The 25,130-nt window shown below is 36.2% G+C and overlaps 5 protein-coding genes across 7 annotated transcripts; 4 read left to right on the top strand and 1 right to left on the bottom strand.

Moving 5' to 3' along the window:
• The first annotated feature begins 81 nt into the window (after positions 1-81).
• On the top strand, positions 82-4,026 carry LOC143461159 (uncharacterized). 2 transcript variants are annotated; one of them, XM_076958970.1, is made up of 7 exons: positions 82-1,095; positions 1,283-1,416; positions 1,599-1,673; positions 1,777-2,012; positions 2,691-2,716; positions 2,852-3,016; positions 3,182-4,026. In XM_076958970.1, the coding sequence occupies exons 2-7, from the start codon at positions 1,348-1,350 to the stop codon at positions 3,229-3,231; spliced, it is 621 nt and encodes a 206-aa protein (XP_076815085.1). In that variant the 5' UTR covers positions 82-1,095; positions 1,283-1,347; the 3' UTR covers positions 3,232-4,026. The 2 variants fall into 2 exon arrangements, with proteins under 2 accessions (XP_076815085.1, XP_076815084.1); XM_076958969.1 differs by having other exon boundaries at positions 87-1,109.
• A 1,300-nt stretch (positions 4,027-5,326) lies between these two features.
• Positions 5,327-8,788, top strand: LOC143460174 (uncharacterized). The gene is made up of 6 exons (XM_076957588.1): positions 5,327-5,467; positions 6,466-6,561; positions 6,666-6,901; positions 7,343-7,392; positions 7,566-7,730; positions 7,916-8,788. Exons 1-6 carry the CDS (start codon positions 5,399-5,401, stop codon positions 7,978-7,980), a joined length of 681 nt encoding a protein of 226 aa, XP_076813703.1. The 5' UTR covers positions 5,327-5,398; the 3' UTR covers positions 7,981-8,788.
• A 389-nt stretch (positions 8,789-9,177) lies between these two features.
• LOC143459101 (uncharacterized) lies at positions 9,178-13,686 on the top strand. The gene is made up of 10 exons (XM_076956074.1): positions 9,178-9,374; positions 10,113-10,205; positions 10,307-10,369; positions 11,159-11,221; positions 11,326-11,388; positions 11,494-11,556; positions 11,766-11,947; positions 12,037-12,107; positions 12,312-12,446; positions 12,885-13,686. Exons 1-10 carry the CDS (start codon positions 9,294-9,296, stop codon positions 12,953-12,955), a joined length of 885 nt encoding a protein of 294 aa, XP_076812189.1. The 5' UTR covers positions 9,178-9,293; the 3' UTR covers positions 12,956-13,686.
• Positions 13,687-13,977: 291 nt separating this feature from the next.
• On the top strand, positions 13,978-17,462 carry LOC143459099 (uncharacterized). Of its 2 annotated transcripts, none has more exons than XM_076956072.1 (12): positions 13,978-14,314; positions 14,444-14,536; positions 14,664-14,726; positions 14,810-14,872; positions 15,022-15,096; positions 15,465-15,527; positions 15,623-15,685; positions 15,980-16,042; positions 16,489-16,679; positions 16,756-16,832; positions 16,896-17,030; positions 17,225-17,462. In XM_076956072.1, exons 1-12 carry the CDS (start codon positions 14,234-14,236, stop codon positions 17,266-17,268), a joined length of 1,011 nt encoding a protein of 336 aa, XP_076812187.1. In that variant the 5' UTR covers positions 13,978-14,233; the 3' UTR covers positions 17,269-17,462. The 2 variants fall into 2 exon arrangements, with proteins under 2 accessions (XP_076812187.1, XP_076812188.1); XM_076956073.1 differs by having other exon boundaries at positions 13,990-14,314; positions 16,896-17,012.
• A 122-nt stretch (positions 17,463-17,584) lies between these two features.
• On the bottom strand, positions 17,585-24,476 carry LOC143459097 (NAD kinase 2, mitochondrial-like). The gene is made up of 9 exons (XM_076956070.1): positions 22,908-24,476; positions 21,298-21,521; positions 20,820-21,085; positions 20,452-20,535; positions 20,122-20,315; positions 19,778-19,865; positions 19,143-19,369; positions 18,711-18,846; positions 17,585-18,250 (listed from the first exon to the last, which is right to left on the bottom strand). Exons 1-9 carry the CDS (start codon positions 23,101-23,103, stop codon positions 18,121-18,123), a joined length of 1,545 nt encoding a protein of 514 aa, XP_076812185.1. The 5' UTR covers positions 23,104-24,476; the 3' UTR covers positions 17,585-18,120.
• Positions 24,477-25,130: the final 654 nt, after the last annotated feature.

The following is a 25,130-nucleotide window of genomic DNA, read 5'->3' as shown; positions in this document are numbered from 1 at the left end:
AGAATGAGCATACGCAAAGTTGATGTTAGTTATTTATTTACTTATTTTAGTTTAACTGAAGTTCGGTTTAGATTGAATGGTAGATTTAGGCTTAGATTACTGTGTTATAACATTTAACTTAATAGGTCATTCAGACACCTGTGAAAAACAACTATGAATGTACGATTTGTTTCGGTGAAATAATAACAGCCGTAAAATAAACCTAAAAAATTTGTTGTGTGGCTAATTACTGATAGTTACCGATACATTGTATACGTCGTTGCTTCCTGGTGTTAACAATGCTAGCCTACGCTTATTGGCAAACTTAACCAAAAACGTACCGCAATACAGTAGTTTGGTATTGCAAGGTCACGGTATGTTGAGCACCTTTGTTTAACCTTTGTGATATTTGCGCTTACCGTACATTCACATACCTTGCGAGTAAAGGCGGAGTTGGTTAAAGATGAAAAGGCAACCAAGAAAATTCAGTTGCCTGATAGTCAATTTTTAATTTTTCTAATCGACCTTTAACCTTATACGTCATTAAACATTTGAAGCGTAACAAATTTTGTGTTTTTGCGGCATTATACTTCTATAATTTGAGTCTTTTTTCCTCCTGGGTTGAAATGGCTTTTTGCCAGTATATACTTCAATCTCCAAACCCGTATTCTCAACAACATCATAAACCCTTGAAGAAAACTTTTACCATAAGTAAACTATGTTAATAATATCTTTAAAACAGTTTCATTTCAAACAATTTAGAAGAAATTTAGCTACTTAGTTAGAACTCGCCACAGTTTTTTAAACTCAAACAAAACAACACGGTCCATGAATAAAAAAAACATTTATTACAGTACAACAGATGACAGAGTTGGTAATGTTCAACCAATACCCTCTACACTGGTGTAAAAAAAACAAGTCACAAAATTTGGAGCGATTTATTTACTTTCCGTCCTAAATCAATAGAGTCAAGTATTGTGAAAATATTCCTGTCGCGTTTTTGTTTGTAGTATGACTAACCCTAAACGACTATGATAGAAGGAAATAGCTTTTAAGAATACTGCTAAGTCAAAGTGAAAAAAAAACAATGAAGGCTGCTCGGGATCTGTAAAGGAGGTCTGCATCGCTTTGTAAGATTTAGACAAGCTGAAATATAGTTTTTTACAAATAAAAAATGTATACAGCTTATTACAAATTGATTGTTAAAGAAGCTGTAACAGCGGATACTGCTTAAATGTTGCTTTAACTAGCAGGAAAAGGCTTATTTGCTTAATTGCTTATTTCTTGGCTTATTGCATCACAGAATTTTGATACCAAGCCACCCTACATGTCATTCTTGGCAAAGTGTGGAAATTTACAACAGAGCAAATGGAAAGTCTGCAGCAAGAAGTTTTAAAACTGAAAATCGAAGTCGAAACTTTAACAACAGAGAGACAGGTAAAAATCTGAATCCAAACTTGCAAAACAGATTAGGAAAAAAGTAAACATGAGGTTGGATCCAGGAACGCTGTGAATAATTACACAAATCTATAATCAACGAAAATGTTGGTATAATTTTCCAATAAGCTTGCTCATTGCTGTAGGCTCTTAAACGTTTTAATAGATGCTTCCATTTAAAGGAAAATGCTGAGAAAGTTGACAGACTTCAAAGAGAAAATGAAACACTTCGTAAAAGCCTCGAGAGCAGAAAATTGGTAATAAATTTATGATCGAGCATACTGCATTGTGCAACTTTGTCTTCATAATTCAAAGGCAGAAGTGTATATGATTGGAAGCCACTTTCATGATTGTTTACAGAACGAAAAACGACAGAGCAAGGCGTTTAGAGATCTCATGCATGTCCACAAGCTGACCAACAACGTGCTGTTAAATCATTTAGGACAATGTAATTATGACGACATAGAAGATGATCTATACGAAGACCCAGATGCATACGTCGGCTTGATGTTTGAGCATCCAGTGACAGCAGAGTGTGAATCATCGGAAGACGATACCAGACCAAAGGATGTTTTCAATCGGAGCAGTTATTGGAGGTCAGTTTTATCAACATTTTTGAGCCCGTGTATGTTCATGCAATAGCATAGTAAAATCCAACAACATACACACAACAGAGTCAAGACACAGAAAGTATGTTAAAAACTGGATATTTCACCGACGTTGCGCAATCTATCGGGCCTAAGCAATGACGTCAGCTTTTACATTTTCGCGGGAATTTCCCCACAGATAACGCGGGCTCAACCTATGTAGGATGTTTCGTATTGTCAACATTTCTTTTAGATTAAAAACATTAAACGCATAAAGATCTATTATAAACAAGTAATTTGTAATGTATTTCAATAAGTCAATAATCAAATAGCATTAAAGTTTAAAATGCGTGTAAAACCGTCGCACAAAACTAGAAAGAATTGAATGCAACTATATTTCACCTCATCGTATGTGTAGGTCACGCAGCACATTTTTAAAACAGGCGGTTAGGTTTGACCGTTAGGAGGATGGGCACATAACGTGTTAGTGGGGTTTAATTGAAGTTAGATTTAGACTAGGAGGAAGTTTTAGAGGTTATAAGTTAGGTTCAGGTTACTATGTTATAACTTTTAAGTTGGGTTAAGAGAAAACTGTGAAAAGTAGATTTGAACTCACAATTTTTTCAGGTGAAACAGTAACAAACAAAAATATTAGTTAAATTTAACATTTTGCCTTTTCTTCATCAGGATCTCGCAAAGATTCAAAAACAAAAGTAAGGCTTTAACTTTATGGTCAACGTTTCAATGATGTGTCGTTACTGTGATGTAAGACGACAGTATGAAGTGTTTATGAGCGGGCCGTACACGAAGAACCAAAATGTAACTTTTTGTCACATAAACTTTCACAGATCAGACGCCTCCCTCTCTACCGCCACCACGCGTTCTTCAAAATCAAAAGACGAGAGACGATGCGGCTCAACCTCGTGATGATGTGGAGTCCAGTTCTATCGAAAGCTCAGTAAGTTCGCAAAGGCTGAGAGATGAAACTGCTGCATTTAGTTTTCCAAACGAAGGTTGGTCTTCATTGCTTTTGATATTATGGTTGTCCTATTGTATTGTCGGTTCATTTGGGATGTTTTTCCTTTTCACCCACAGATTTGGTATTTCCAGGCAAAATATTTATTGAGCGAAATGTAAACATTGCATCAAAGTAAACTGCTTTTTCATTCGATTTGCAGCCCAACGTTCTCGATCGACACTCGCAAAACGTTTTTCAGGATCGTTTTAACATCTACTGTATTTTACAACAACATTTTCTCATTTATTGCATGGGCTTGCCAATAAGCGAAAGTGATTTTTTTAACTCGTCTGATGCAATGCCATCAAAAAGCAACTTACTTTCTAGTGTTTTGTAATTTTTTGTGTAAAAGAAGTCTGTTTAGTATCGAACCTGAAAGAAACAAACAAATTGCATCTTTTATTTTTTTTTAAATAAAGTTAATAAATAAAGAAAATTATATGTGTCACGGTCTTACAACATGTGTCACGACATGTATGCTTCTTACTACAATAAGCATGTCTTAGCATAATTTGGTACAACTTTTTTGAGTTTTAGGTGCGTCATGCGGTGTTTGTATTGTACACCTTGGCACAAATAATTTTGTAGTACATGATTATAGATTTATATCTGTCGATTCTGCAAACCCAGTTTGTATGTTTTACCATTCACGTGAAAACAGTGTGACATTTGCAATTCACTCTTAAACATACTTTTGTTTAGCAATGGAGTGGGCCTATATGTACACATTCTTCTGTACTTAACATGCATGTTATGTATATTAACCAAACGTTTTTAAAGTTTTGGTCATATGCTTCGCTTTGAATTTGTCTGATGTACACAATTGTTACATGGCTTGTTTACGCCTTTCCTCACACAAGCAAAAAGCGTCGTTTCTTTTAAGATTGCACCTTTAATGGGTTTATCAGGGTGTGTACTGGGGATTCCATCTTTGCCTTCCTTTGTAACCGAAGATTAAATTACTTTGATTCGCCTGAATTTCGATTCACCAGAAGTTAAAAGAAACTGATGCTTTTATTTTTTCACATGTGACTTGTTCTTGTACTTTAGGAAATCAACCGTTTGACTATCACTATGCTCGCTCCTCGTAAGCGCGGGAAGTCTCCTGTAGATAGAATTGTGACGTAACAGATGTATGTCTTTGTGGGTGCAGACTCATTTAGTATTTAGGACTGTAATGTTCTTGGACAAGGCGAGTGTTTAGTTTAAACTCTCGAGAAGTTGTTTGAAGAACTTGTACAGTAGTTACTGACAGTATACTCTATGCTGCTGTAATTAATCGTTTTGCGGTAAATTGCTAACATTTTATTATTCTTAGCCTCGGTTGTCTGATGTACAATTGCCCGTAAAGCCATGCGTGATTTGGGCCTAATTTCACTGAACATATAGGCCTAATCTTTCTAGAGTGAAGCGGAAAATATCAGCGGCAACGCAGAAAATGCACAAAACCCAGTTAGTGAAAACAAGCAATCGGCTGCCCCAAAGTTCATTAAATCTTTGATAGCTGAAGTAGGAACAGATTATTACCTAATAAACAAATAGTAACTGCAAAATAATATTTTGCTTATTTGCGCTGGTTTGCTTTGAGTTTATTACATTTACGTAAGGCGCAGAAAAACAACTCTGCGGTAGTCTTCCAGACAGGGACCTAGTTTGCTAGAAAGCTTTAGACAGGACAAACTTGGTGTGATATGCATTGGCAGTTTACAGAATACAGTTCCAATTGTGATATGCTATGATAGTTGCTCAAAAATTGGGCGGACATGTCTCCGGTCACCCCAGTTAAGCTTTAACTGTCTATGACATCATCTTAATACGGATTTAAACAATTGTTGATGTTTAATCGTCAAATTTTATATATTCCTTAATGGGGAACCGTTAACGCAAAAACCACCACATGCCGTTGTTTCCTTAAATAAAACAAAAGAAAAAGATTCGTTTTGGCATAGCCTATACACTTTGGCTTTGAAGATAATCATAATGAAGAAGAAGAAGAAATGCACAGCTAAAAGATTGCAACGAATAAAGTGGTTTGCTCTCTCTCATTAGTCTTATAAATAAGTCAGGAAATTTTGGACGCATTTGAGTCAACTAAAACGTTGCAATGTTTAGTTACTGCAGAGGGTCATTTTGTATTAATATTTTAGTGTTCGATCCATCTTACATACATTAAGGTGGCTGTTAATAATTAAACTTCACAGTTATTAAGTGACAAAAAGCGGATGTGTTGCAATGGAACGGCAGAGTTAAAATTGTTCTGACCTTGAAAAATCGCACTTCACTTCTTTTTCATTGAGTTTCAGGCTTTTGATGTTAAGTACAGATATTGACAATAGGCCTATACTCATAAATTTTGGAATAAATTACTTGAAATAGAATGGAAGATCTGGAGAAGGAATTATTGGCGTTCAAAGTCAAAGTCGAAGCTTTAACCAAAGAGAAAAAAGTAAAATCACAAATTTATTCAAAGTATTTGATTAAGCAGTTGTGATGATATTACAATTAATGTAATATACGGGTTAAATAAGATTTGGAAATCTCGTCTTCAAGGATCGAATCAGCGAAGCGTAACACTGCGTCATGATAACTTCCCTTGATAACTTGTGCCATAAAATTTCGTGTTGCCTTTTTTTGCATGCGTTTAGCTTGCTGTATAAGTTTTTCATTAGCGTTTACTATTATTATTAGTATCAGTAATATTATGCAGTTGACAGTAAGCAAAAAGTATACTAAGATCAATCACACTTGTAATGGAATGGGTGTATATGGTAGTTGAACTTGACGGGTTGACCCACTTCACTACAATGTTTGCTTGTTGAATTGTTTATTGCGGTCGATGGTATATGAGTGTCATAAGGTCGTTGTCTGCTTTTCTCAACCTTAGACTTAATTGTTCACCTTAATGAATTATTGTCTTGTGAAGGTGACAACGAAGTTGTCTAACTTGACACTGAACTTCTTCAAATTGAATTCAACAGTAGTTTTCACAAGAAAGACAACTGTATAAAGTATAAACTGATTATATTAATTCTTCTTTGAACGATTACATTTAAACAGAACATTGGCACATCAACAGCATAAAGACGTCCATTTCACAGCATTGATCTCGGTAGACTTTTTTCTTATTGTCAACTGCATAATATTACTGATACTAATAGTAATAATAGTAAACGCTAATGAAAAACTTATACAACAAGCTAAACGCATGCAAAAAAGGGCAACACGAAATTTTATAGCACAAGTTATAACGGGAAGTTATCATGACGCAGTGTTACGCTTCGCTGATTCGATCCTTGAAGACGAGATTTCCAAATCTTATTTAACCCGTATATTACATTAATTATAATATCATCACACAGTAATGAAACAAAACTATGTGGCTACATGCAACAAGCATTTTTAATTATATGCACAACTGTAAGCTAAAAGTTCTGAAATTTGAAGGAGTTTGCCGAGAAATGTCAAAGAGTTTGCCAAGAAAGAAACCAACTACAGAAGGAAAATGAAATACTTCGCAAAAACTTTGAGAAGAAAGAAACAGTAAGAAATTGACCCGAATATTGTGCATAATTTAATTTCCCAACAAGCTGTATCGAGTGCATATTGTCACTGTCCCTCATTCGGGTAATTTCTTTTGTACGCAGGGCAAAAGCAGACATAGCAAGGCGTTTAAAGACCTCATCCATTTGCACAAGCTGACACACAATGTACTTCTAGAGCACTTAGGACAATGCGAAGATAAAGACGACATAGAAGATGACATATACGAAGATCCAAACTCCTATTACGTTCAACTTAACGTCGACCAAGCAGCAGCAGAAAGTTGCGCATCAGGAGAGACCAGACCAAAAAATTTTTTCAAACGGGACAGTTCTTGGAGGTAAGTACAAGCACTGCTTTTTTTTATTCCTGTGTGGGCAAAAGCATTGCAAATTTCTAGCTGAATACGCGCACAAAATAAGAATAAAAGAGAACGAGAGTGAACAAAACCCACTCAAAATGGCACATTCCGTCATTGGTTAAGCAAAAAGCTACGCAACTCGCAAACGATGTGAAACTTTTTAAATTTCCCTGGGGGATTCCCCAAGGGGTTACATTTTGCCTTCAGAATATGTGCGCGTTATACTTAGTGCTTTCAAACAATAAATTCAGGTTAAAGCCAACGTCTGAATCTCTTGCAGACAACAAATGGAATTTTAATAATTTTATGCTGCTGTAAAACAAGCAATACTGAAAGAAACATATTTATGTTTATCAAAATAATTGATATTATTACATTGCATTTTTAAACTATACTGTGACATTTGTATGTTTTTATCAGGACATCGCAAAGGTGTAAAACCCTTCCCACGCCACAGTCAAGTAATGAAAGTAAGCATGAGGCTCTATTAGACGAAATGTTAATGATATGAAGTTTTTGTCATATGATGATGGTGATGATGGTGATGAAAGTGATTTGATCTTCGTAATGGCACCACGTGAATGATACAAAGTTAAATTTTCGTCATACACGTCATACACATACACGTCATACACTTTTTCAGAACCACCGCTTCCCTCTCTACCTCCACCACGTGTTCTTCGACATCCCAGGACGAGAGAGGGCGCGGAGCAACCTTGCGGTGATTTAGAATCAAGCTCTTCAGAAGGCTCGGTACAGGTTCAAATGCTGAGAGATCAAAGCTCGACGTTTAGCTTTTCAAATCAAGGCGAGTACTTTTGACTTTTATCAAATGCCTTGTCAACATTCTTTGATGAAAAACGACGTACTTAAAACTTCCATGTACGTGAAGACGTGAGAACGTGCGCATCATCAATACGTTTCTTAACTGATATATCCTCATTGCATCAAAATAAAAAGCATCAATCAATCATAATATTGTTTCATTTACAGGCCCACCCACGCCCAATCGTCGCTTGTCGGCCCCGACATCAATACGCAAGTCGGAAACGCTTTAAAGCAGCTTTATTTACTCGCTAATCACATCCTTTACATTAATCATTGCATAAATCATTACTAATTAGTATAAATTGTTTGCGTTACTTTGAGATCATTTCACTGCTTGTTTTTCTATTTTGGAAACTGACGGATTCCTCCCTTTCTTAACCTGGGGTCCATAAACCCCTAAGGGATCCGAGAAGATGCTTTAAGCCTAAGGGGTCCATAAAACGAAATCCAATTATTACAAAAATCCATTTATTTTTATTTGTCCATAAGGTCGTTATTCCACGTGAGCAGACGATAGCTGTAGTCAGAGATGCACCTTCACTAATTTGACCAACTGCAAAACTGCCTTTGTGATGTAATAGTACACAACGGCTCATTATTAATTAAAATTATTATTATAATTATTAATTATAATTCCACTATTTAATGTTTTAAAGCAAACCTACAGAAAGCGTACTGTTTGCTGTTCGCTCCATTGCTACTGTTTCTTTTCTGATTCACTTGTGGTTTTTCTGTTGTTGCATAGATTAGTTAGTTGTGCATTGGTGTATCTTGTTTTGTTTGCCGTCTTTTCGATAACCTACTTTTCTACTTTATTTACATGCAACAGCGTATGGGTTATTAATTACTATTATTATTAATTCATACGTAAGATCGTACATTTCATAAGAAGTTTACTAGTTTTTCAGAGCAACATCATTTTTCCTATAGATACGTTGTCTTATAGTTATATTATACATCTTTAAAAAATGGCAGTTGCAAAATGCCATCGAATTTGTTGCAAACATTTTATATTTTACATTGGAGCGTATATATAACAAGTACACACTGTATGTTGTAAATAGAACTGTCGTCAAGGCGTGTCACTTAGAAAAAAGACATTTTAAAAGTAATTTTTTTGCTTTTCTTGCGTAAAATGAATTGTTCAAGTAAGTAGTTTGAGAAGAATTCAATCGACCTTTGACATATTACACGTATCATCGTATATAAATATAGCTACCACTCATAACATCGCCAAATGCAACCAAATAGATATAATCCTCGTAGGTATGCACAAAGATTAAGATCCATCCGGGCGTGGTCAAAAACTCTCATCACATTTAGTCGGATCGAAGCAAGCGCGTTTCAAATCTGACGTGCTTTTTTCTCTTCGCCAAAATCGAGAGAGTCACAATGGGTGGGTCCAAACCGAATCCGTTTTAAGCACTCATTGAAATGGGCGGAATCAGCTGATAGCGTTTGGAACTGTTCAAGGTAAAAAGGTTGACAACATCGATTGTTGTAGATATAGTTTTCCGGAATAGAGAAACAATTGTTTAATGAAATGGCCCAGCAATCAGTTTCCTCAGGACCAGACGGACAAGATGGCAGACCGGGTTTCCATAACCTTAACATATTGCTTAAGGTGAAGATTTCTTACGTTACTAGCTGTTTTGGACGAAACACGCATAAATATACACACATATTTGTTTTAAAACTTATGTGTGGCGTAAATGCATTATTCTTTGAAAATATCTGAAGTTACCACATTTTCCGCGAGCGACTGTCGTACAACTTGTATGTTTCTAGCGTCAGTATACAGGAAGCATTCGAAAGCAAAAATTATTGTAGCTTGAAATCATTGGAACGATATAGTTAGGGCTAATTTTTAATGAAAAGTCCAGGACCAAAGCATAGACTTGGAAATAGATATTGCATCTGATCTAAATACTTCCTGCATTACTAAAATACGAATTACATGACTACAAAGGACAAGAAAAGGAAATACTGTACATATCTTTTGTCACCAAATTTTAAACTAGCTTACTTCTTATTCTGATAAATGGCAAAACAACAGGCCAGTAAGACTAATGACATGGTACACCAGCAAAGGCATTGCGAAGATTTGTGAACACAGCAATGGTGAAAATAGCGACCAAACACTAATTATTCTCCTAAGTGTTGAAAAATTTTGATAAAATTTTGGCACGTTATAGGCAGAAATAAAAAAGCTTTAATTAGTTATAAGATTGATAAATTTAATTGCAAAGTCACATATAAGTAACTCCGTAAATGTTTGTTCTGTTTTTATCTAACATGTAGTTTTTGTTTACCCTGGTGTCCTGGTTACAACCAAATAATATTCTATTTTATTTGTTTGAAGAGTTTTGATCAAATTTCAAGAGTAGCACCAGATGCAAAACAAGAGTTGCAAGTTCTGCTGGACCAAAACAAACATCTAGAAAATGAATACAAGGTATATATACAGCAGTGAGGTGCTAAGATGGTTTGAAATATGACAAAAGTTGTGTCAGGTGTACATGATATTTTATCTGCGTGTTTTAATACACTGAACAGACATTGCAGAAGAAAATAGAAGATAGTGGACCAAAAATCAACAAACTGGAAAACGATCTTCAAGTAGGAGCCTTGTTTTTTTTCAAACAAAACGATTTTCAAAATATTACTGTTCAAGAATTTCTATATTTTACGCAACTTTTCATAAATATAAACACCCGAGGCGGATCAGCAAAATCATTACAGGAATTTCAGACAGATAGCATCGCATGCTGACGCTATGTAAGTGTCGTCTGGCCGCAAATATACACAAAGGGTTTACAGTTTACACCGTCTGAGTCTACCCCAGTTGTTCTTAACGCTTTTTTAAATACTATTCTCTTACTGTTTCCAATTGTTGCCTTGTCAGCATAAACTTGCAATAACATTTAATACATTGAGATGTCATAAAGAAAGGCAAAATTTACTCGCAAATCTTAAACGAGTAAAAATGCTCCTAAAACCTTGGCGAAAATTTTTTCACTAAACGAATAATATGCATTTAGCCAATTTAAGAATGTAACCACGACCCGAGTAAGCGTTTTGACTGGTAAACAGTTACAATAGTAATACGATACGGTCGCAGAAGCAATAAGCCCAAAATCCTGCCCAGTTTTATTATCTTTCTCCATTTGCTTCCTCGGCCAAATTTTCCTCTCTAAAGATTTTAAGCCAACGGTTCCCGCTCCAAGTGTGGTTCCCGTTGGGAACCAGTGGTCTACTTAAAACCATTCAGTGAAAAACGGTTTTACAGTAAGTACTATAGATAGCATACGGATTATTGCTTGTAGTAAATGCTTTTACTGTAAAATATTAAGAATGTTCAAAGGTAATTTATTTTGAATCAACTTAGTTTCTCTCTTTAACCAATAGGCGCAAGTGGAAAAGACCGTTGCTCTGGAAAATGAGAAAAGATCTTTGGAGACTGAAAAACAGGTATGAACGTATTTCTGTTTTAACTTGAAAAGATTATGTTTGGTTCATAAACTATTCTTTTATAGGCATTTGTAATGCAAATGTTGTAATTTTGTTTATTTTAGGACCTTCAAAAAAATGTTTTCGATTTGAAAAACATCATTAAAAACTTGGAAGAACAACTAAAGGTAAAGTTTACTATACGTTACGAAAAAAGACAAACGCCTGTTAAAAGCTCTTGGAAACACACAAATAAGCACGATGAAATGTGCTATTTCTTATGCATTTTGCAGATCGATGAACTTGATACGAAATTGCTAAACCACGATCTGAAGTTGACGAGACAGAGTTCAAAGGTGGTTAAAATATTTGTATAATATTTGTATAAAATATTTGCGAATCGGTCTAAACAATAAGACGAAAACACCTTTGCACGCGATCGAGTTAAAACGATTCGCATCCAACCTGCACGAACAAATGCATCCCCGAGGGAAGCAAAGCTTCGGGGATTCACCAGCTTTTACACCACGGCGGATAAGTTAAAAAACCTGGTTTCTTTTTTTAGAGAATGAAGCAAAAAAATAAGGAGTTGAAAAAATCCAAAAAGCGCTACCAGTTTCTCTTGATGGAGATGATGAAAGAAGAGCAAGATTCCAGCAGTGAAGAGCAAGATGAAAGCAATGATGAAGAAGAAGATGAAGAAAATGAGTACGATTACGTCCAATTTCAGCGCGGCGCTTCCATGAGGCAAATACTTTGGATCAATAAATTCACAAAATCCACAAACGACCACGTCTGAAAGCTTATTAAGTAAGACCGCTTGTAATTTGTTGCAGGCAATCAAGACGTTCAAGACGGCTGTCTTCGAGATTCCGGCGTTCTTTAAGAAACACAATGAACGGTCAAGGCATGTACACGTCATACTTGGGTGATCTTTATTGTAGTCAGCTGACTTGATAGAAAGGTTTATCAATGAAGCAAGACGCAATTTATAAAACTTGCTTTAAAAGTTAACCGATATTTGAAAAGCAGCCTCTGGAGTATCTGGTGCTGGTCCAGCATAACAAGGACCGATGCCGCTTAGTAATAAACTACACAATTTTTGTCACAGACGGAAGACCACTACCGGACCCCCCAATAACATCTGCCGGAGCCCAAGCCCACGATGACGTCACTTCTTCACTTTCGAGTTTCTCAAACCGAAGTTTTTGGCAGTCACCGACAGCTGTTACGCCATCCAGCGATGGTTTGTAATATTTGCACAAACTGAGATATCATTTATTCCGTTGTCGGATGTGAAAAGCTCATTTTGACCCAAACCTGTCCATTGTTGTACGCATGCAGTCATAGTATCTGTGTAAGCATACGTTACAAGATACAGTATATACTAATATACTTATGTATAAGTCCATGCATAAGCAAAAATTTAATCGAACAAACGACTGGTATAGAACGTAAAGTAAGCTGTATGAGCATATACACAAATACACACAAACACACATCGCATCACAGGCTGTATTACCTGTCTGAAGCTTATTGATATATATATATAGCCTATGCATGTGTGTGTGTGTGTGAACTGGCCATACACTACGTTCGGTCAGTTGGCCTCTTGAGTGTTTGAATGTATCCGTTCATTTCTCTATTTTATGCTGAATCTCACTGACGTTTATTATCTTTTCAGAAACCAACAATCGCTCCGAAACAAATAGCCTGGTCGATTCCACAGTGGCTTGCGTTGCTTTTTCAGTTTAACGTTATTTCCAAATTAGTGTAAATTCTGATCAGTACAACTACAACGTTTATATATGTATGTATTCTGATCAGTACAACTACAACGTTTATACATGTTTTATGTTGCTTTGCTTTGTTTATGATCTGTGATTAGCAAATTTTGCTCATTGCAGCTTGTACCTAACGACATCATTGAATTATCTATATTAACCGTTAAATGTGCATCTGTAAAATAACGAATAACAAACAAAGTATGTCACCAAATTTCACGTTTGTTGATTCTTTGTGTATTAACCATGCTGAAAAGCGTGTTAGTGTAGAATTGCACTTTGATATGTTTTCAAACGTATTGTTAGATGTATTTCATGATGTATTTTTAGGTGTATAATAAGATGTATTCCACCCGTATTGTTGCGACCATTTTTGTACACAATGTGTGACGGCGTGTTTGGTATTAGTAATTTATCGATATGCCACTTGTGCCGCCTTTTATTGTTTTTAGTAAGTTTACTACACACGTACACGGTTTACGCATTTACCCACAACTCCCCCCGAAGATTGTTAAGCTGCCCAACAATTTCTTATCTCACACTTTAATTATAGTTGGTTACGCTATGGCTTTATGGACAAGAGTTTTACTTTTCATTCTGCATTTGGTTCTTTGTAAGTTGGACTGGTGTTTGTATTGGTGAATAATGAGGAACGTTGTTTTTACTGCGCACCAGTGAAGAAATAAAAGATTATTAATAGTTTGAAGAGCAAACGCAGAGCATGTGACTAGCCGTGTAGGTGATAACTAACAATGCATACATAGCTTTTGCATACGTTGTTGTTTTTTGATGTCACGTTTCGGAGAAGACAAGTTGGGGAAAAAAGCAGACCATGATCATTTTTGAGTGTTCACAGAAAAAATGTGAAAAATTATTCGCTGTTATGCGGAAAAATTCACGAGTCTCTTTCTTTCGCTCAAGTTTCTCTTTATTCGTCAACTTTGAATCAAAGTTAAAGTAAATGTCAGACAGAAGAGGAGTCAATGCGTGCAATTTTCAAAAGGCATTTTATGAGCAAAAACACATCTGTCGAACGCCGCTGAAAGTCACCGTCACGCACAGATCATGGAATCGGTGAGTTGTGACAGGGGTGAGGTTTCACTTCCTTATCAGCGGCTGCCTTGTTCCAACCAAGATTTCTTTGTCTGACATCAACAAAAACATTCAGTGGCAGCGGACAAGTTTGCAGCAGGTTGCAGGTTCGGTCTTTTGGAATATTATACAGCGCAGTAAGTTATTTAGCCTAAAAATGGCTCAGCAAGCAGTGACATCAGCAACTGATGGAGGCGATTGCAATGGAATTGTGGACACTTTTTCAAACCTAATTGTGGTAAGAATATTTTTATAATGTTTTTATGGCGCCTTTGATTAAAAGACGCACAATATCCTTTAAAAAGCAGGCCAATATATACTAAGTCTTAAAACAGAATTTAAAAATAAACTATTTACTATTGTTAAGAACATACAAGCAATTTCACTACAAGCACCATACATAGCAGAAACTTTGAAATCGATTTCTGAACAAAAGAAAGTCCTCGAAAATAAAGACAAGGTGATCTATCTACGCCTCTTTGTTTTTTATAAAAACGGTGTCATTAGATTAACAATTTCCATATTTACAACGTTAAGTAGTTTTTGGATTTTTATGTCGCTAAAGCAAAATTTATTCTTACGTTCAGGCCAAGAGCGAGCAGATTGTTGACCTGCAAAAGGAAATAGCGGCAAGTGGTCGCGAAATAGAGGTAATTTTCTTGTACTTTGAAATGAGAGTTCGAAATTTGCATTTACTTTTGAGAAAACTTCTTTATCTATGTTTACTTTTTAGGCGTGGAAACAGCAAAGTCACGAACAGGAACGAATGACAGATCGGGCTAAAAATGAAAATGACGTAAGTAAGAAGGTTTTTTACTGAGTCAACTTCACAGGATGCCACAATTCACGTAAAACCAAATATTAAGAAAGGATTCTGAGCGGTAGATTGCACGCTAAACTACTGAGTATTATTGCGTTTAATCTTTTATTCAAATTTTCTTGCAGATGTTGCGCAGAAAAATCGGAGAATTTGAACGAAAAGTAACTTCTTTTGAGAGTCAGCTTCAAGCAAGTGAACGAGTAAGTTTCACAACAAACATGAGTCGAATCATAGATTTAGCAAGATAGGTTTGTCACTTGCTAAGCTTTTATCCTTGTTTAAACTTTGCAAAACTTCCTGATGGAAATGCTAAAACCAATTCAAAAATTTTAATTGTATACACAGCCAAGACTGGAATTATGTATTTTTTTGCAAAATAAAAGCTCATCAATATATTTCCAACTTTTTTGAAATTTTGTTTCAAATAAAAGGTCATATTTTGCTATAGTTTATCGTTTATTCATTAATCCTATTGATCATATACACGTATAGCCTGCATTTATATGACCCAAATGAAATTTACCAACAAATAATGCAATTTTTGCTGCTATCTACTAATTTTGTGTAGGAAAGTCAAGAAAGGATTTCTGTTTTGGAAAATGAGAGAAAGGTTGCAAAGATTGATATACAGGTAACACGTTTGTTCAAGTGCAACACCTATAAAATACCAAATACCGTTTAAAAAAACCTTTAAAACTTAAAACAATGGTCTCATTTTGAATGTAGAACCTTCAAAGAAACATTGACCAATCCAAGGACATGATCAAAAATTTAGAAGACGATGTAAAGGTAAATGACGTTACGACATAAAGTATTTTGGGTAACTTTCAAAACAAACATATACCGTTATTATTATACAGTTAGAATCTAAACAGTGCCTTAATTAAATGTTTGATGCATAAATGGTTATAGCGTTTATATCAAGGAAGCCAAATAGCGGTAATAGAGCCGTGAAGAAATATTATACTTTTCAACCATTGTCACGTTCGAACTATAACACTATAGAGCAATTTAAATCTTCAATAACTGTATTTTTAATAATCAGTGCTTGGCGACCATTTTTCATAATTTCATATTTTACAGAATTACCAGTTTGCAATGGAATCACTGAAAAATTGCCTAAAACTGACGAACCAAAAAGCAAAGGTCAGAAGTAGATGTTTTCTCATAAAACATTGCAGTTAAAATATTGCAAATATTCGTTGCAAAATATAGAAGTGGTACGCAAACGGAGGTAACATAATCCATGCCGTCACGGTTTACCAAACAACACGGGGCCTTCCCCATATGCCTTCTAGAGAAGATAAAATGTAGGGACTTTTTTTAAAGTCAGAGTTAAGTTTGTTACAAACTGTGGAAAGAATATCATGAAAAGTTTTTTTAAAACGACACAAATATTTTGGAGAACTTACCACGTCTGCGATAGAAACATTTAACACTTTGCTCTAAGTAATTCAAGCAGTTTAACCAAGGTGTGGTTCATATTTTTCATCTAAGCCTATTTGCCCACGGCGAAAGTAAAATGCCGAGATTAGACCTATACATTACCGTGTACATATGTCGAAGTCCATGCAAACTAAAACTGTTTACAGAAACTACAAAAGAGGAACGAAAAGCTGCAGGTTTGTAAGAAGCATTACGATTTCCTCTTGTCGGAGAAGATGAAAGAACATCAAGAGTTAAACAGCGACCGGGGAAGCGCCGAAGAGAGTGCTGAAAGCGACGAAGAGAATGAATACGAATACGTCTATAACTTGCCATTTCAGCCCGGCATTCCTACGAGGCAAGTGTAATTCCGTAACAAGTGTTCAACGGTAATCTTCTATACGCAATATCGCCTCATTTGTAACTTTTTACAGGGGTTCGAGACGACCACCGTTGCGAAACTATCAATTGCCAAGAAACGCAATCAACACTCAAAATAACCGAAGTGCTGGTATGAGTCAATAAGATATACCAGATAATTAGGATTGGTGTATGAGTTGTGTTTTCGTCACAGACGGAAGAGCACTTCCTGAAGTTCCCACAACCTCTGCCGGAATTCAAGCCCACGATGACGTCATCTCTGTAACGTCAAGTTCTTCAAACCAAAGCACTTTGCGATCATCAGCATCTGGTGCGTCATCTAGTGATGGTTGAACAAAAAGTTTTGATTTTAATTGTCACATTTTTCCACGTATAGCGGTAAAGCATGCAAGAAACTTAGAGTTAGATCGCTAGTTGCAGCACTACTTGCAATAAAACCGTTGCCGATTACGCTTCTAATCGCCATGGTTTGTCCAGGTGTCTCTTGTGCTCATTACTCCATTGTAATCATTGATTTTCCAGATACTGACGACCGTGCTCGGAACTCCGCAGTGACCCACGTTTAAAGTCAACTGGTTCTTAATTGTCGTGGCATTAAAAGTGCCAACAATTATGCGTAATTGTGTATCCTATCATGTGATCATTTTAAACCTTTGTAGGACATAGGCTACTGTTGTGATTTTGTTTAGTATGATTAACAATACTGCATACCGTAATTATGTTTCGTGGAATAAAGAAACGAATACTGGTTTTACTACTATTTTAGTTTTGATTTTTTGCTTTGCATGATACTGTCATTAAAAGGTGAAAGATCAGCTGCGCAACAAAATTCAGAAGTCTGCATACAAGCTATTGCTTGATTTCGATTAAAAGACATCTTCATAGCATTGAGTCGATTTTCTTATTCTAAAATCTAAAGAGTAAAACACAACAAATAACATAATTTTCAGACATAGGAAATAACTCAGGTCGAAGTAAAGCATTTTACGCAGACAACAAATCCCGCAAAATATAAAAATAAGAAATGGGCGACAATATCAAACTAGAAATAAACACCAGACCACATAAACAGGTGTTTAGCCCTTGCTAAATAACGTAGCAATTTGTCAAACCACCAGCAAATCTAATATACGTAAAATTTTAAGTCCATAACCTCAATACAAATACGACGTAATCATGAAAACTTTGACAGCACAGAAAGGCAAGAAATGTGGATAAGATCAAGCACAGACCAACTGCCTGACTTCGCGGTAATAACATCTTACGAAACTGCGTATTACAAACGGGTTGGTACGTAAATAAAAAGGAACTCTACCACTAAGTTGTAAGTGCAATGTTGACGTTGAAACGACTGAACCTGGAAGATCTAACAAACAATAAGGCAGGCTAAAAGCAAGCTCGTCTTGCAAAAGCCGGGATTAATCCTCGTCCAAGACAACCGTCTTCAGCGCGTCCTCGGGCAGAACCTGCAAGGCGGCCGTGGCGCCGTCGTTGAATACAAATGAGGTGTCGCCATCCACGCACAAAGTCGCATCCCAGCAACGCGATCTGTAACAATAACTCGATTGTGACGTAACCACAAATATAGGCACGTGACAGACCGAAGTTGATTTTACGCTTCTGAAGTGGCTCCACAAGTGCAATATATATTCAAGCAAAATTAACAAAACAGGCAAATAGTTTTACATAAGCCATGTTCACGTTCTGCGTAAAAAACTTGCGATAATGACAAGGCTACGAACCAATCAATGTGATCTAATGGGAATTTACGAAGCTTTATTCAATGTCTCCTTTTAGTAGGCTTACGCTTAATAGTGGTCTGTTAAATGTTGCGTAAGTAAAACGTAATGCATACATGCACGCTTCATTTACGCAACACAATGACTTAACATAGTGACCACAGGAAAAGTAATTGAAAGCGTGACTTGAGATGTACGTTGAAAATAAGACATAGAGCGTAGATTTGCAACGCATAAAACTGCAACCAAGCCACGCGTTTTGCCCAAACCTGATGAAAAGCTTTTCGGCAAATCGATGGGGTGTGTTGCAATGGTAGACTTTATTCTGCATCGGGTCTCGAATCGAACACAACAGTTTCCTCTCCGCGGCATCAAATATGAAAGTGTCCCCATGTCTTTCCGTGACTTGACAACATTTTAACATGTGATTAATTCTCATTTACTACATAGAAATTTGTGTCGAACTTGAAAATATTAACTACAATCTTTCATAACATCTACAGCTGTATATTTTTTCCATTCCTGCTACCAACATAACATGACAAAGAATTAGTTACACAAGTGTCCAGTACGGTATGTCTTTATACTCAAAAAATAGAACATGTAACAAAATAGTCCATTATGATGTACTTGTTTCAATCAATTTAATCACGCTCACAGAAGCAAAGGAAAATAAAATACGAAATCTGAAGCCAGCCCACCTTCCTTTAAGACCTCATCGTCAGAGAGAGCATCGTATTTAGTCGTGTCGTTGTTGTTTGCGAGTAAACGTTTTACAATTTCCAAAACCGACTTCACGGTCTTTGTATGGAGACGACAGATATTATACGACCAAGCGGTTGATCCAGTTCCAGTGGAAATACACAATCCGGAGCTTTTATGCTTTTCAGATGGATCATTATCAACTTGAAGCTCATAGTAGGAAGGTCTGTTGATGAATAACACAAAAACACCTCGAGGTTCTTATTTCAACACCAAGAAATTCAGAGTTAATCAAGATTGGCAAAACTTTAAATTGTCAGGCCATTTGCGGCCTTACTGTTACAAGAACTTGCAGATCTTAGTTGCTCATGTGCAAACGGTCCATCACAGAAGCAAAAATCTTTTACTCATGGGAAAACTACTGCAAGTGTTTAATTAAGAGCAACATGAAGCTGCCCTAATGGGGCTTCAGTTATGCCTTTATGCGTTGTATAGAAAAAAAATTATCCAAAGAACCAGAGCGAACGTATTGATTTAACATTGCGCTGGTTTAAGAAAAACAAAGCTGGTAACAAACCCCTGGTATGAGCAGCATAAATAATTAATTAATGCACATCCTTACAAGGTAACTTACACTGAAGCAAGCGATTCACCGATGAACACTTCATTAAGAGCTAAAACTGGAAGCACATCACAGTAACTTTGAAGTTTATGGGATACACCTGTGGTACAAATACAACCCTGAGATTTTTAGATGAATACGAATTTGTTTGTGACAGATTCTGTTACTGCGTTTACAACATTATTGCATAGTCAGATATGTCATACAAAAGGTCTGACAGGCATTTTTATTACAGAATTTACAAAGCAATACAGTATTATATTAGTACTCTAATAAAGCTATAACCACCTACAGTACGACCACAATAAAGTGCCCAACATTGTATGCGAAAAATAATTCTCTACACAAGCTTATACCTTCTTCTAAAGGGTTGGCGTTTCTTTGCATTAAAAAGGAATCGTCGTCAGAATCTAGAACACTGAAATAAGTACTTGAATGATGGTTACTGTGATCTCTCATCCTTTCTTGCAGCATAGATCCGTTGTCAAGTGGTTTGAAATTAGCTTTGGAACCTGTCATAGTAATACGAATCCTCTGCCTGTACAGCCATCTATAGGAAACAATAATGGTAGTGTACACAAAATATAGGATACCTGAGTTGACTATGCAAGTGGTATATATGCTAAATTCTTACCAATTATAACTTATTTAGATCAATTTTAACTTAATCAGCATTGTGCACTTACTGGAATTTACTGTCAGCAAGTTTGTCAAGAGCTTCCTCAAAGTTTGAGTTATATTTTGGAGGAAGACATAAGTGACCTTCTGATCTAAAACAAAATCATGCTTTGCTTGTCATTCATTTACAACCTCATTAGCTGTAATTCGGTATTAAGCATAAATATACATTTATTCAACAACATGTTTATTTGTCAACTTTAAGTTCTAAATCTGAGCAACTTGTTTGAGCAAAATTGCATGATTAGTCCTTCGTAAAAACAAATTTTCAATTATCAGCGAAGACAACATTTATGCTTCTTGGATGTTTTCGAATAAATTCACTATCATCAAACTTGTCAATTATTACACAGGTATACTTTAACTTAACTCTTACCTCTCTGGGTCTGTATTTATTCCAATAAGAGGTTTTTCTCTGTTTTTAATCTTGCTCGCCGCAGAAAGAAAAGTTCCATCTCCACCTGCAGTGATAACTGCATCGGCCCAGTCCACAGTGTCTTTGGAATAAGTTGCTTCCCCACGTGTACAAACCCGATATTCTATCCCTTTTCTTTTCAAGACATCAAGAATCTTTCCAAGATTTATCATATGCTTCTCATGTTGGGCCAGCAAAGTTTCGTACCTTGACCCTTTTACTGTAAGCTGCGATAAATAGATGCAAAAATACTTCTAAGTTATCTTTGTATCTTTCTGATTGCAATTCTCAAGTCTCAGTGTTGTTTTTCATCAAAATTAATCAGCCTACCAAAGTATAATAACCTTATATGCCAAACGCAAAAAAATTTCTCTGTTCTTCTAGCTGCACAAAAGAATTATAGGTTTCTCAAGCCGATTAATTGGATAGTAATATTTACCGCTTTCTTGAACTCATTTTCACTGAACCCGTCATATCGCTGCTTTTCAAATTCATATCGAGTCATTTTCCCAACCACTGCAACTTTGTTTAGCTTAATTAGTGGAGTATGAGAAGCAGGAGGAGTTGAAGTGGAAGTTCCAACCTCCATGTCTTGGTGAAAGTGATCCCCTTTGTCTGACGAAACAGCAGATGGAGCAGACAAAGTTCCTTGGCGCCGAATCCCTACAGCAGAAAACATTTTATATGTAATGTATTTGGAAGTATTCAAATGTCCAGTGTAGTACAAAAGTGCACTACACTTCATGGCGTCACAATTCAGGTGCAAGGGTCTAGATACAAATGCATCACATGATTCTGCACTCAGAGTCCCAGACTGCAGAGTATGGTCGTTTTTTAGCAAGATCTTGCGTGTGCCACACAACCAAAAATGACAAGTGCGAGTGCGCAATTACAGAGTAATGTTTGATTAATTCAATCTCTAAATTAGTTAAAAATTGAGTGTGTGAAAGTTCTGTCTAGGTCATTACGTGCAAAATAACGTACCTAAACTCCACCACTGTAGCTCATAGAAAACAGTATTGGCCACGGCATTGCACGCAACATAATTCCGTTTAAAATGCTCAAAAATTGCTTTAAAGGAATGTATTTTACTATTTATATAAACAAAAATTGGCAATTTATGGTGCACAATTTTGAAACGCCTATACAACAATTTTTATGCCATGTCACCCATCTAATAAGCTAATTATGTTTTCCTAGATCATATAGCCGATAATTAATTGCATACAAAAATGCAATGAACAAGAAGGAGTAACTATGCGACAACGCCAATGGGCACCAAAATTGTGTTTGTACCAGGGTGCTTTCTGTGCAATGGGTAAGGCGAAGGTCAGTTTGGCGTACATTACGAATGCAACAAAGACGTTATCCAACTGTAATCTCTAAAAAAAGAAGATACTGTGCTCTTTTTCGTCTAAACAAAAGAAAAACATTGAATTTACAGTTGCCATGGTTGTGCCAAGACGTGAATTGGCTCCGTGCCACACCAACGTCATGGCATAACTAACGTGGAATGCAGCCTGGTGTTTGTAAAGGGGCATGGCCCAATAATGCCTCACTTATTACGTCAGTGACGCAGCCTAATGATCTTATCCTGACGGTTCTATTATAAAAAACTCTGACCTAATTTGGAGCGTGGGGGCAGATATCTCCACTTGTCCCCTTTAAACTAAGCTCTATCTAATCCGATATTCAGTCTTTAACTGGTGAGTCATTTGGCACTTAACATGATGTTTGAGTTGCTGAATCTGTGTTTTGTGGTTACACATAATCGCAGCATTCACTCTATATATGAAAAGTACGTACATATTTACTTATGTACTACAGTACTTGTTTGGTGCAGTCCTAAAGACCGAACGTGTGCTATTCTGTGTGTGTGTGCAATTTTGTGTGGATAGAATTCCGTGTGGGTGCAATTCCGAGTGGGTGCAATCGCATGTGTGTACAATCGCGGTTGATGGAATTACGTTGGGTGCAATTCCTATGGAACCATAGAAAACACCAATCGGTATAAGCCTATCGATATGTTAATAGACAAATATAGCTTACCTGAGGTTAAGAGACAGCTTTCAGTCGAAAAAGTAGCGTTTGATGCTTTTAGAGACTCAGTTTTTTGCTGAGAAAGTAATGCCAAAGTAGGTGACTGTCGGCAACCATTCACTGAGTTTCGAGCTACTTTAAATACATTTCTTCCTCCACGACATAAGTTAATTCCGTAAGTTGCCGCTAAAACTTTAGTAGACATGACAACGACTTAAAGCATTTGCTTTTAGATTCTATGAATTACAATTTATGCCTTTTCTGCTGTTTGCAACGTACAAGAAGCTGCATTCACAGTGTATGCCGCTATGTGTATGCTCTAGTTGGTATTAGTTCCTCAAATAGTTGGTTACGTAACTGCATTTTCTGGGCCTGTTTTGTTTTTTTATTCGCTTCTGCGACTAGTTTAAGTATGAAAAACTTTACGTTATGTCTTAATTACTTTTTTAAAAAACACATAAATGTTCGGTTTGCTAACTATCGCACTGACCAGTTTTTTTGTTTTGTTTATAACTTTGAATTCTAGGAAATATTGCGCTTTGATAAAAACAGATGCTGCGTAAAGCCGTAAAGACTTCGTTGTCCAAATAAAATCAAGATGTTGCACAAACTAGTAAACAACAGTAGTGTTTCTTTCATGAAATATCTAAAACTGTCTAACTGATATTTCTTCCTAAAGCTTAAACAGAGGCATTTCAGTAACATTGTGTCGTTCTAATTCAATGGCAAGTTCTCTAAAACCTTTTGACTTTTATTACTTTACGATTCAATAGAGTTCTTTATTTGAGTGCATAAAAATTTTCGTATCTTGCATTGGATGAGTTTATGGTTATAATGTAAGTGTTACAAACGCAATTATTTCCACTCCTGTGATTTGTAGCTTTCATTCTTGTATGGCAGGAGGCGACCTTTTGCTTGGACTCATGCATTGCCATCTATAGTATACTCAGTTTTAAAGTGAGAGGCAAGTGCTAAAACATATTTATAAATAGTTTATAGAAATGTCACACTCATAGTAACAATGAAGCACCGGTGTCTTCACGATGATCAATTTACCGTTATCGGACTGGGCTAATGCAAACCGCCGAGATTGAACCCAACTGTAACTTGATTCGCATTTACCTTCACCGGTATAAATTCACCAGCTGTAAGTTACGTCACTAACGCAAGGCGTTTCTGTTATGTACTGAAGTGAAAACCACATCTTGCCTATTTCTTGAGTACGAAACGTTTTATTCATACCTGATTCAAAATATGCGTCATTTGTATGGTTTTGTACGGTGACGTCATAATCGCTATTACGTATATGATATTTAGCAACAAATTTACGCTTTTTTGCGACACATATTTGACGTTACTGCTGAACCACTAAATATTATTAGAAAATCATATGTCCAGTATTCTTAGTTACAAATTTTTTTAAATTGAAGGTGAAATTGTTTTAGCGCTTGACTCACATCTTAAGATTGAAAACTATCGCTCGTAATTTTACTATTGAACATTTTCGACAACGGTTAGAAGTCGATATAGAAAATACTGTCGTCAGAGTAGACTATGCTTTTGTAGCTTTAAACACTACTCACTTAGTTGTGCCTGAAATACCCAAATGCCTTTCCGTGTCTGAAGTTTTTTTTTTAAAAAACTCAAAGTTGTCCAAGTTCTATTTTCTCTTATCTTCAGACATGTGGTTAAAGTTAAGAATTTTACGGTACATTTCCACTGGCTGAAAACTTATCACGTGACTGCCACTTTTAAGATTACAACTTGAATGCAAAAATAGCTAGTTCCGCTAAATTGTGGCTATTTCTGTTTCAACTCTTTGGCTGTGACTATTCAACCGTAACTACCGTAAAGTTGACATCTTTCAGTGCATCCACATGCTTGAACAAAACGCATTGGATCGCTTCACCCGTAATTATTTGTTCGTTCAGTCGTGCTTAAATATCAGCAAATTTAGATACGTGTGCATTGTACGGTTAGACGGTTACGTACTTATTTACGATCATAAAGTGAACAATGGTCATAGCGTACCTCACTCTAGAAATTAACGTTTTACGTCATGAACTACAATGACAACACCAGATAAAATGTCATCCAGTTAACGTTCATGCGATTTACAATTAAGTAGTGATGTGTTTATTTGGCTTCCTGAACAGCTTAGATCACGCCATTTTTACGTAAATTTGTAGCGCCATTTGACAAGCGAAGTTAAAAACCCCATTAACAATCCGT

Source organism: Clavelina lepadiformis, chromosome 5 (assembly GCF_947623445.1).
Source record: "Clavelina lepadiformis chromosome 5, kaClaLepa1.1, whole genome shotgun sequence".
NCBI classification, from domain to species: Eukaryota; Metazoa; Chordata; class Ascidiacea; order Aplousobranchia; family Clavelinidae; genus Clavelina; species Clavelina lepadiformis.
Note: the sequence above shows the minus strand (reverse complement) of the source record. Positions and strands in the feature narration are given on the sequence as shown.

Coding starts and splice junctions, on each gene's coding strand:
- LOC143461159 (XM_076958970.1), top strand. CDS start 1,348: ATGGAAAGTCTGCAGCAAGAAGTTTTAAAACTGAAAATCGAAGTCGAA. Junction 1,417..1,598: donor CTTTAACAACAGAGAGACAG/GTAAAAATCTGA, acceptor TTCCATTTAAAG/GAAAATGCTGAGAAAGTTGA. Junction 3,017..3,181: donor ATTTAGTTTTCCAAACGAAG/GTTGGTCTTCAT, acceptor TTCGATTTGCAG/CCCAACGTTCTCGATCGACA.
- LOC143460174 (XM_076957588.1), top strand. CDS start 5,399: ATGGAAGATCTGGAGAAGGAATTATTGGCGTTCAAAGTCAAAGTCGAA. Junction 6,902..7,342: donor AAACGGGACAGTTCTTGGAG/GTAAGTACAAGC, acceptor TGTTTTTATCAG/GACATCGCAAAGGTGTAAAA. Junction 7,731..7,915: donor GTTTAGCTTTTCAAATCAAG/GCGAGTACTTTT, acceptor TTTCATTTACAG/GCCCACCCACGCCCAATCGT.
- LOC143459101 (XM_076956074.1), top strand. CDS start 9,294: ATGGCCCAGCAATCAGTTTCCTCAGGACCAGACGGACAAGATGGCAGA. Junction 10,206..10,306: donor ATCTAGAAAATGAATACAAG/GTATATATACAG, acceptor TACACTGAACAG/ACATTGCAGAAGAAAATAGA. Junction 12,447..12,884: donor TGTTACGCCATCCAGCGATG/GTTTGTAATATT, acceptor TTATCTTTTCAG/AAACCAACAATCGCTCCGAA.
- LOC143459099 (XM_076956072.1), top strand. CDS start 14,234: ATGGCTCAGCAAGCAGTGACATCAGCAACTGATGGAGGCGATTGCAAT. Junction 16,833..16,895: donor TCAAAATAACCGAAGTGCTG/GTATGAGTCAAT, acceptor TTTTCGTCACAG/ACGGAAGAGCACTTCCTGAA. Junction 17,031..17,224: donor TGGTGCGTCATCTAGTGATG/GTTGAACAAAAA, acceptor TTGATTTTCCAG/ATACTGACGACCGTGCTCGG.
- LOC143459097 (XM_076956070.1), bottom strand. CDS start 23,103: ATGTCTACTAAAGTTTTAGCGGCAACTTACGGAATTAACTTATGTCGT. Junction 19,866..20,121: donor CGCCAACCCTTTAGAAGAAG/GTATAAGCTTGT, acceptor TTTGTACCACAG/GTGTATCCCATAAACTTCAA. Junction 19,370..19,777: donor GGTGAATCGCTTGCTTCAGT/GTAAGTTACCTT, acceptor ATTCATCAACAG/ACCTTCCTACTATGAGCTTC.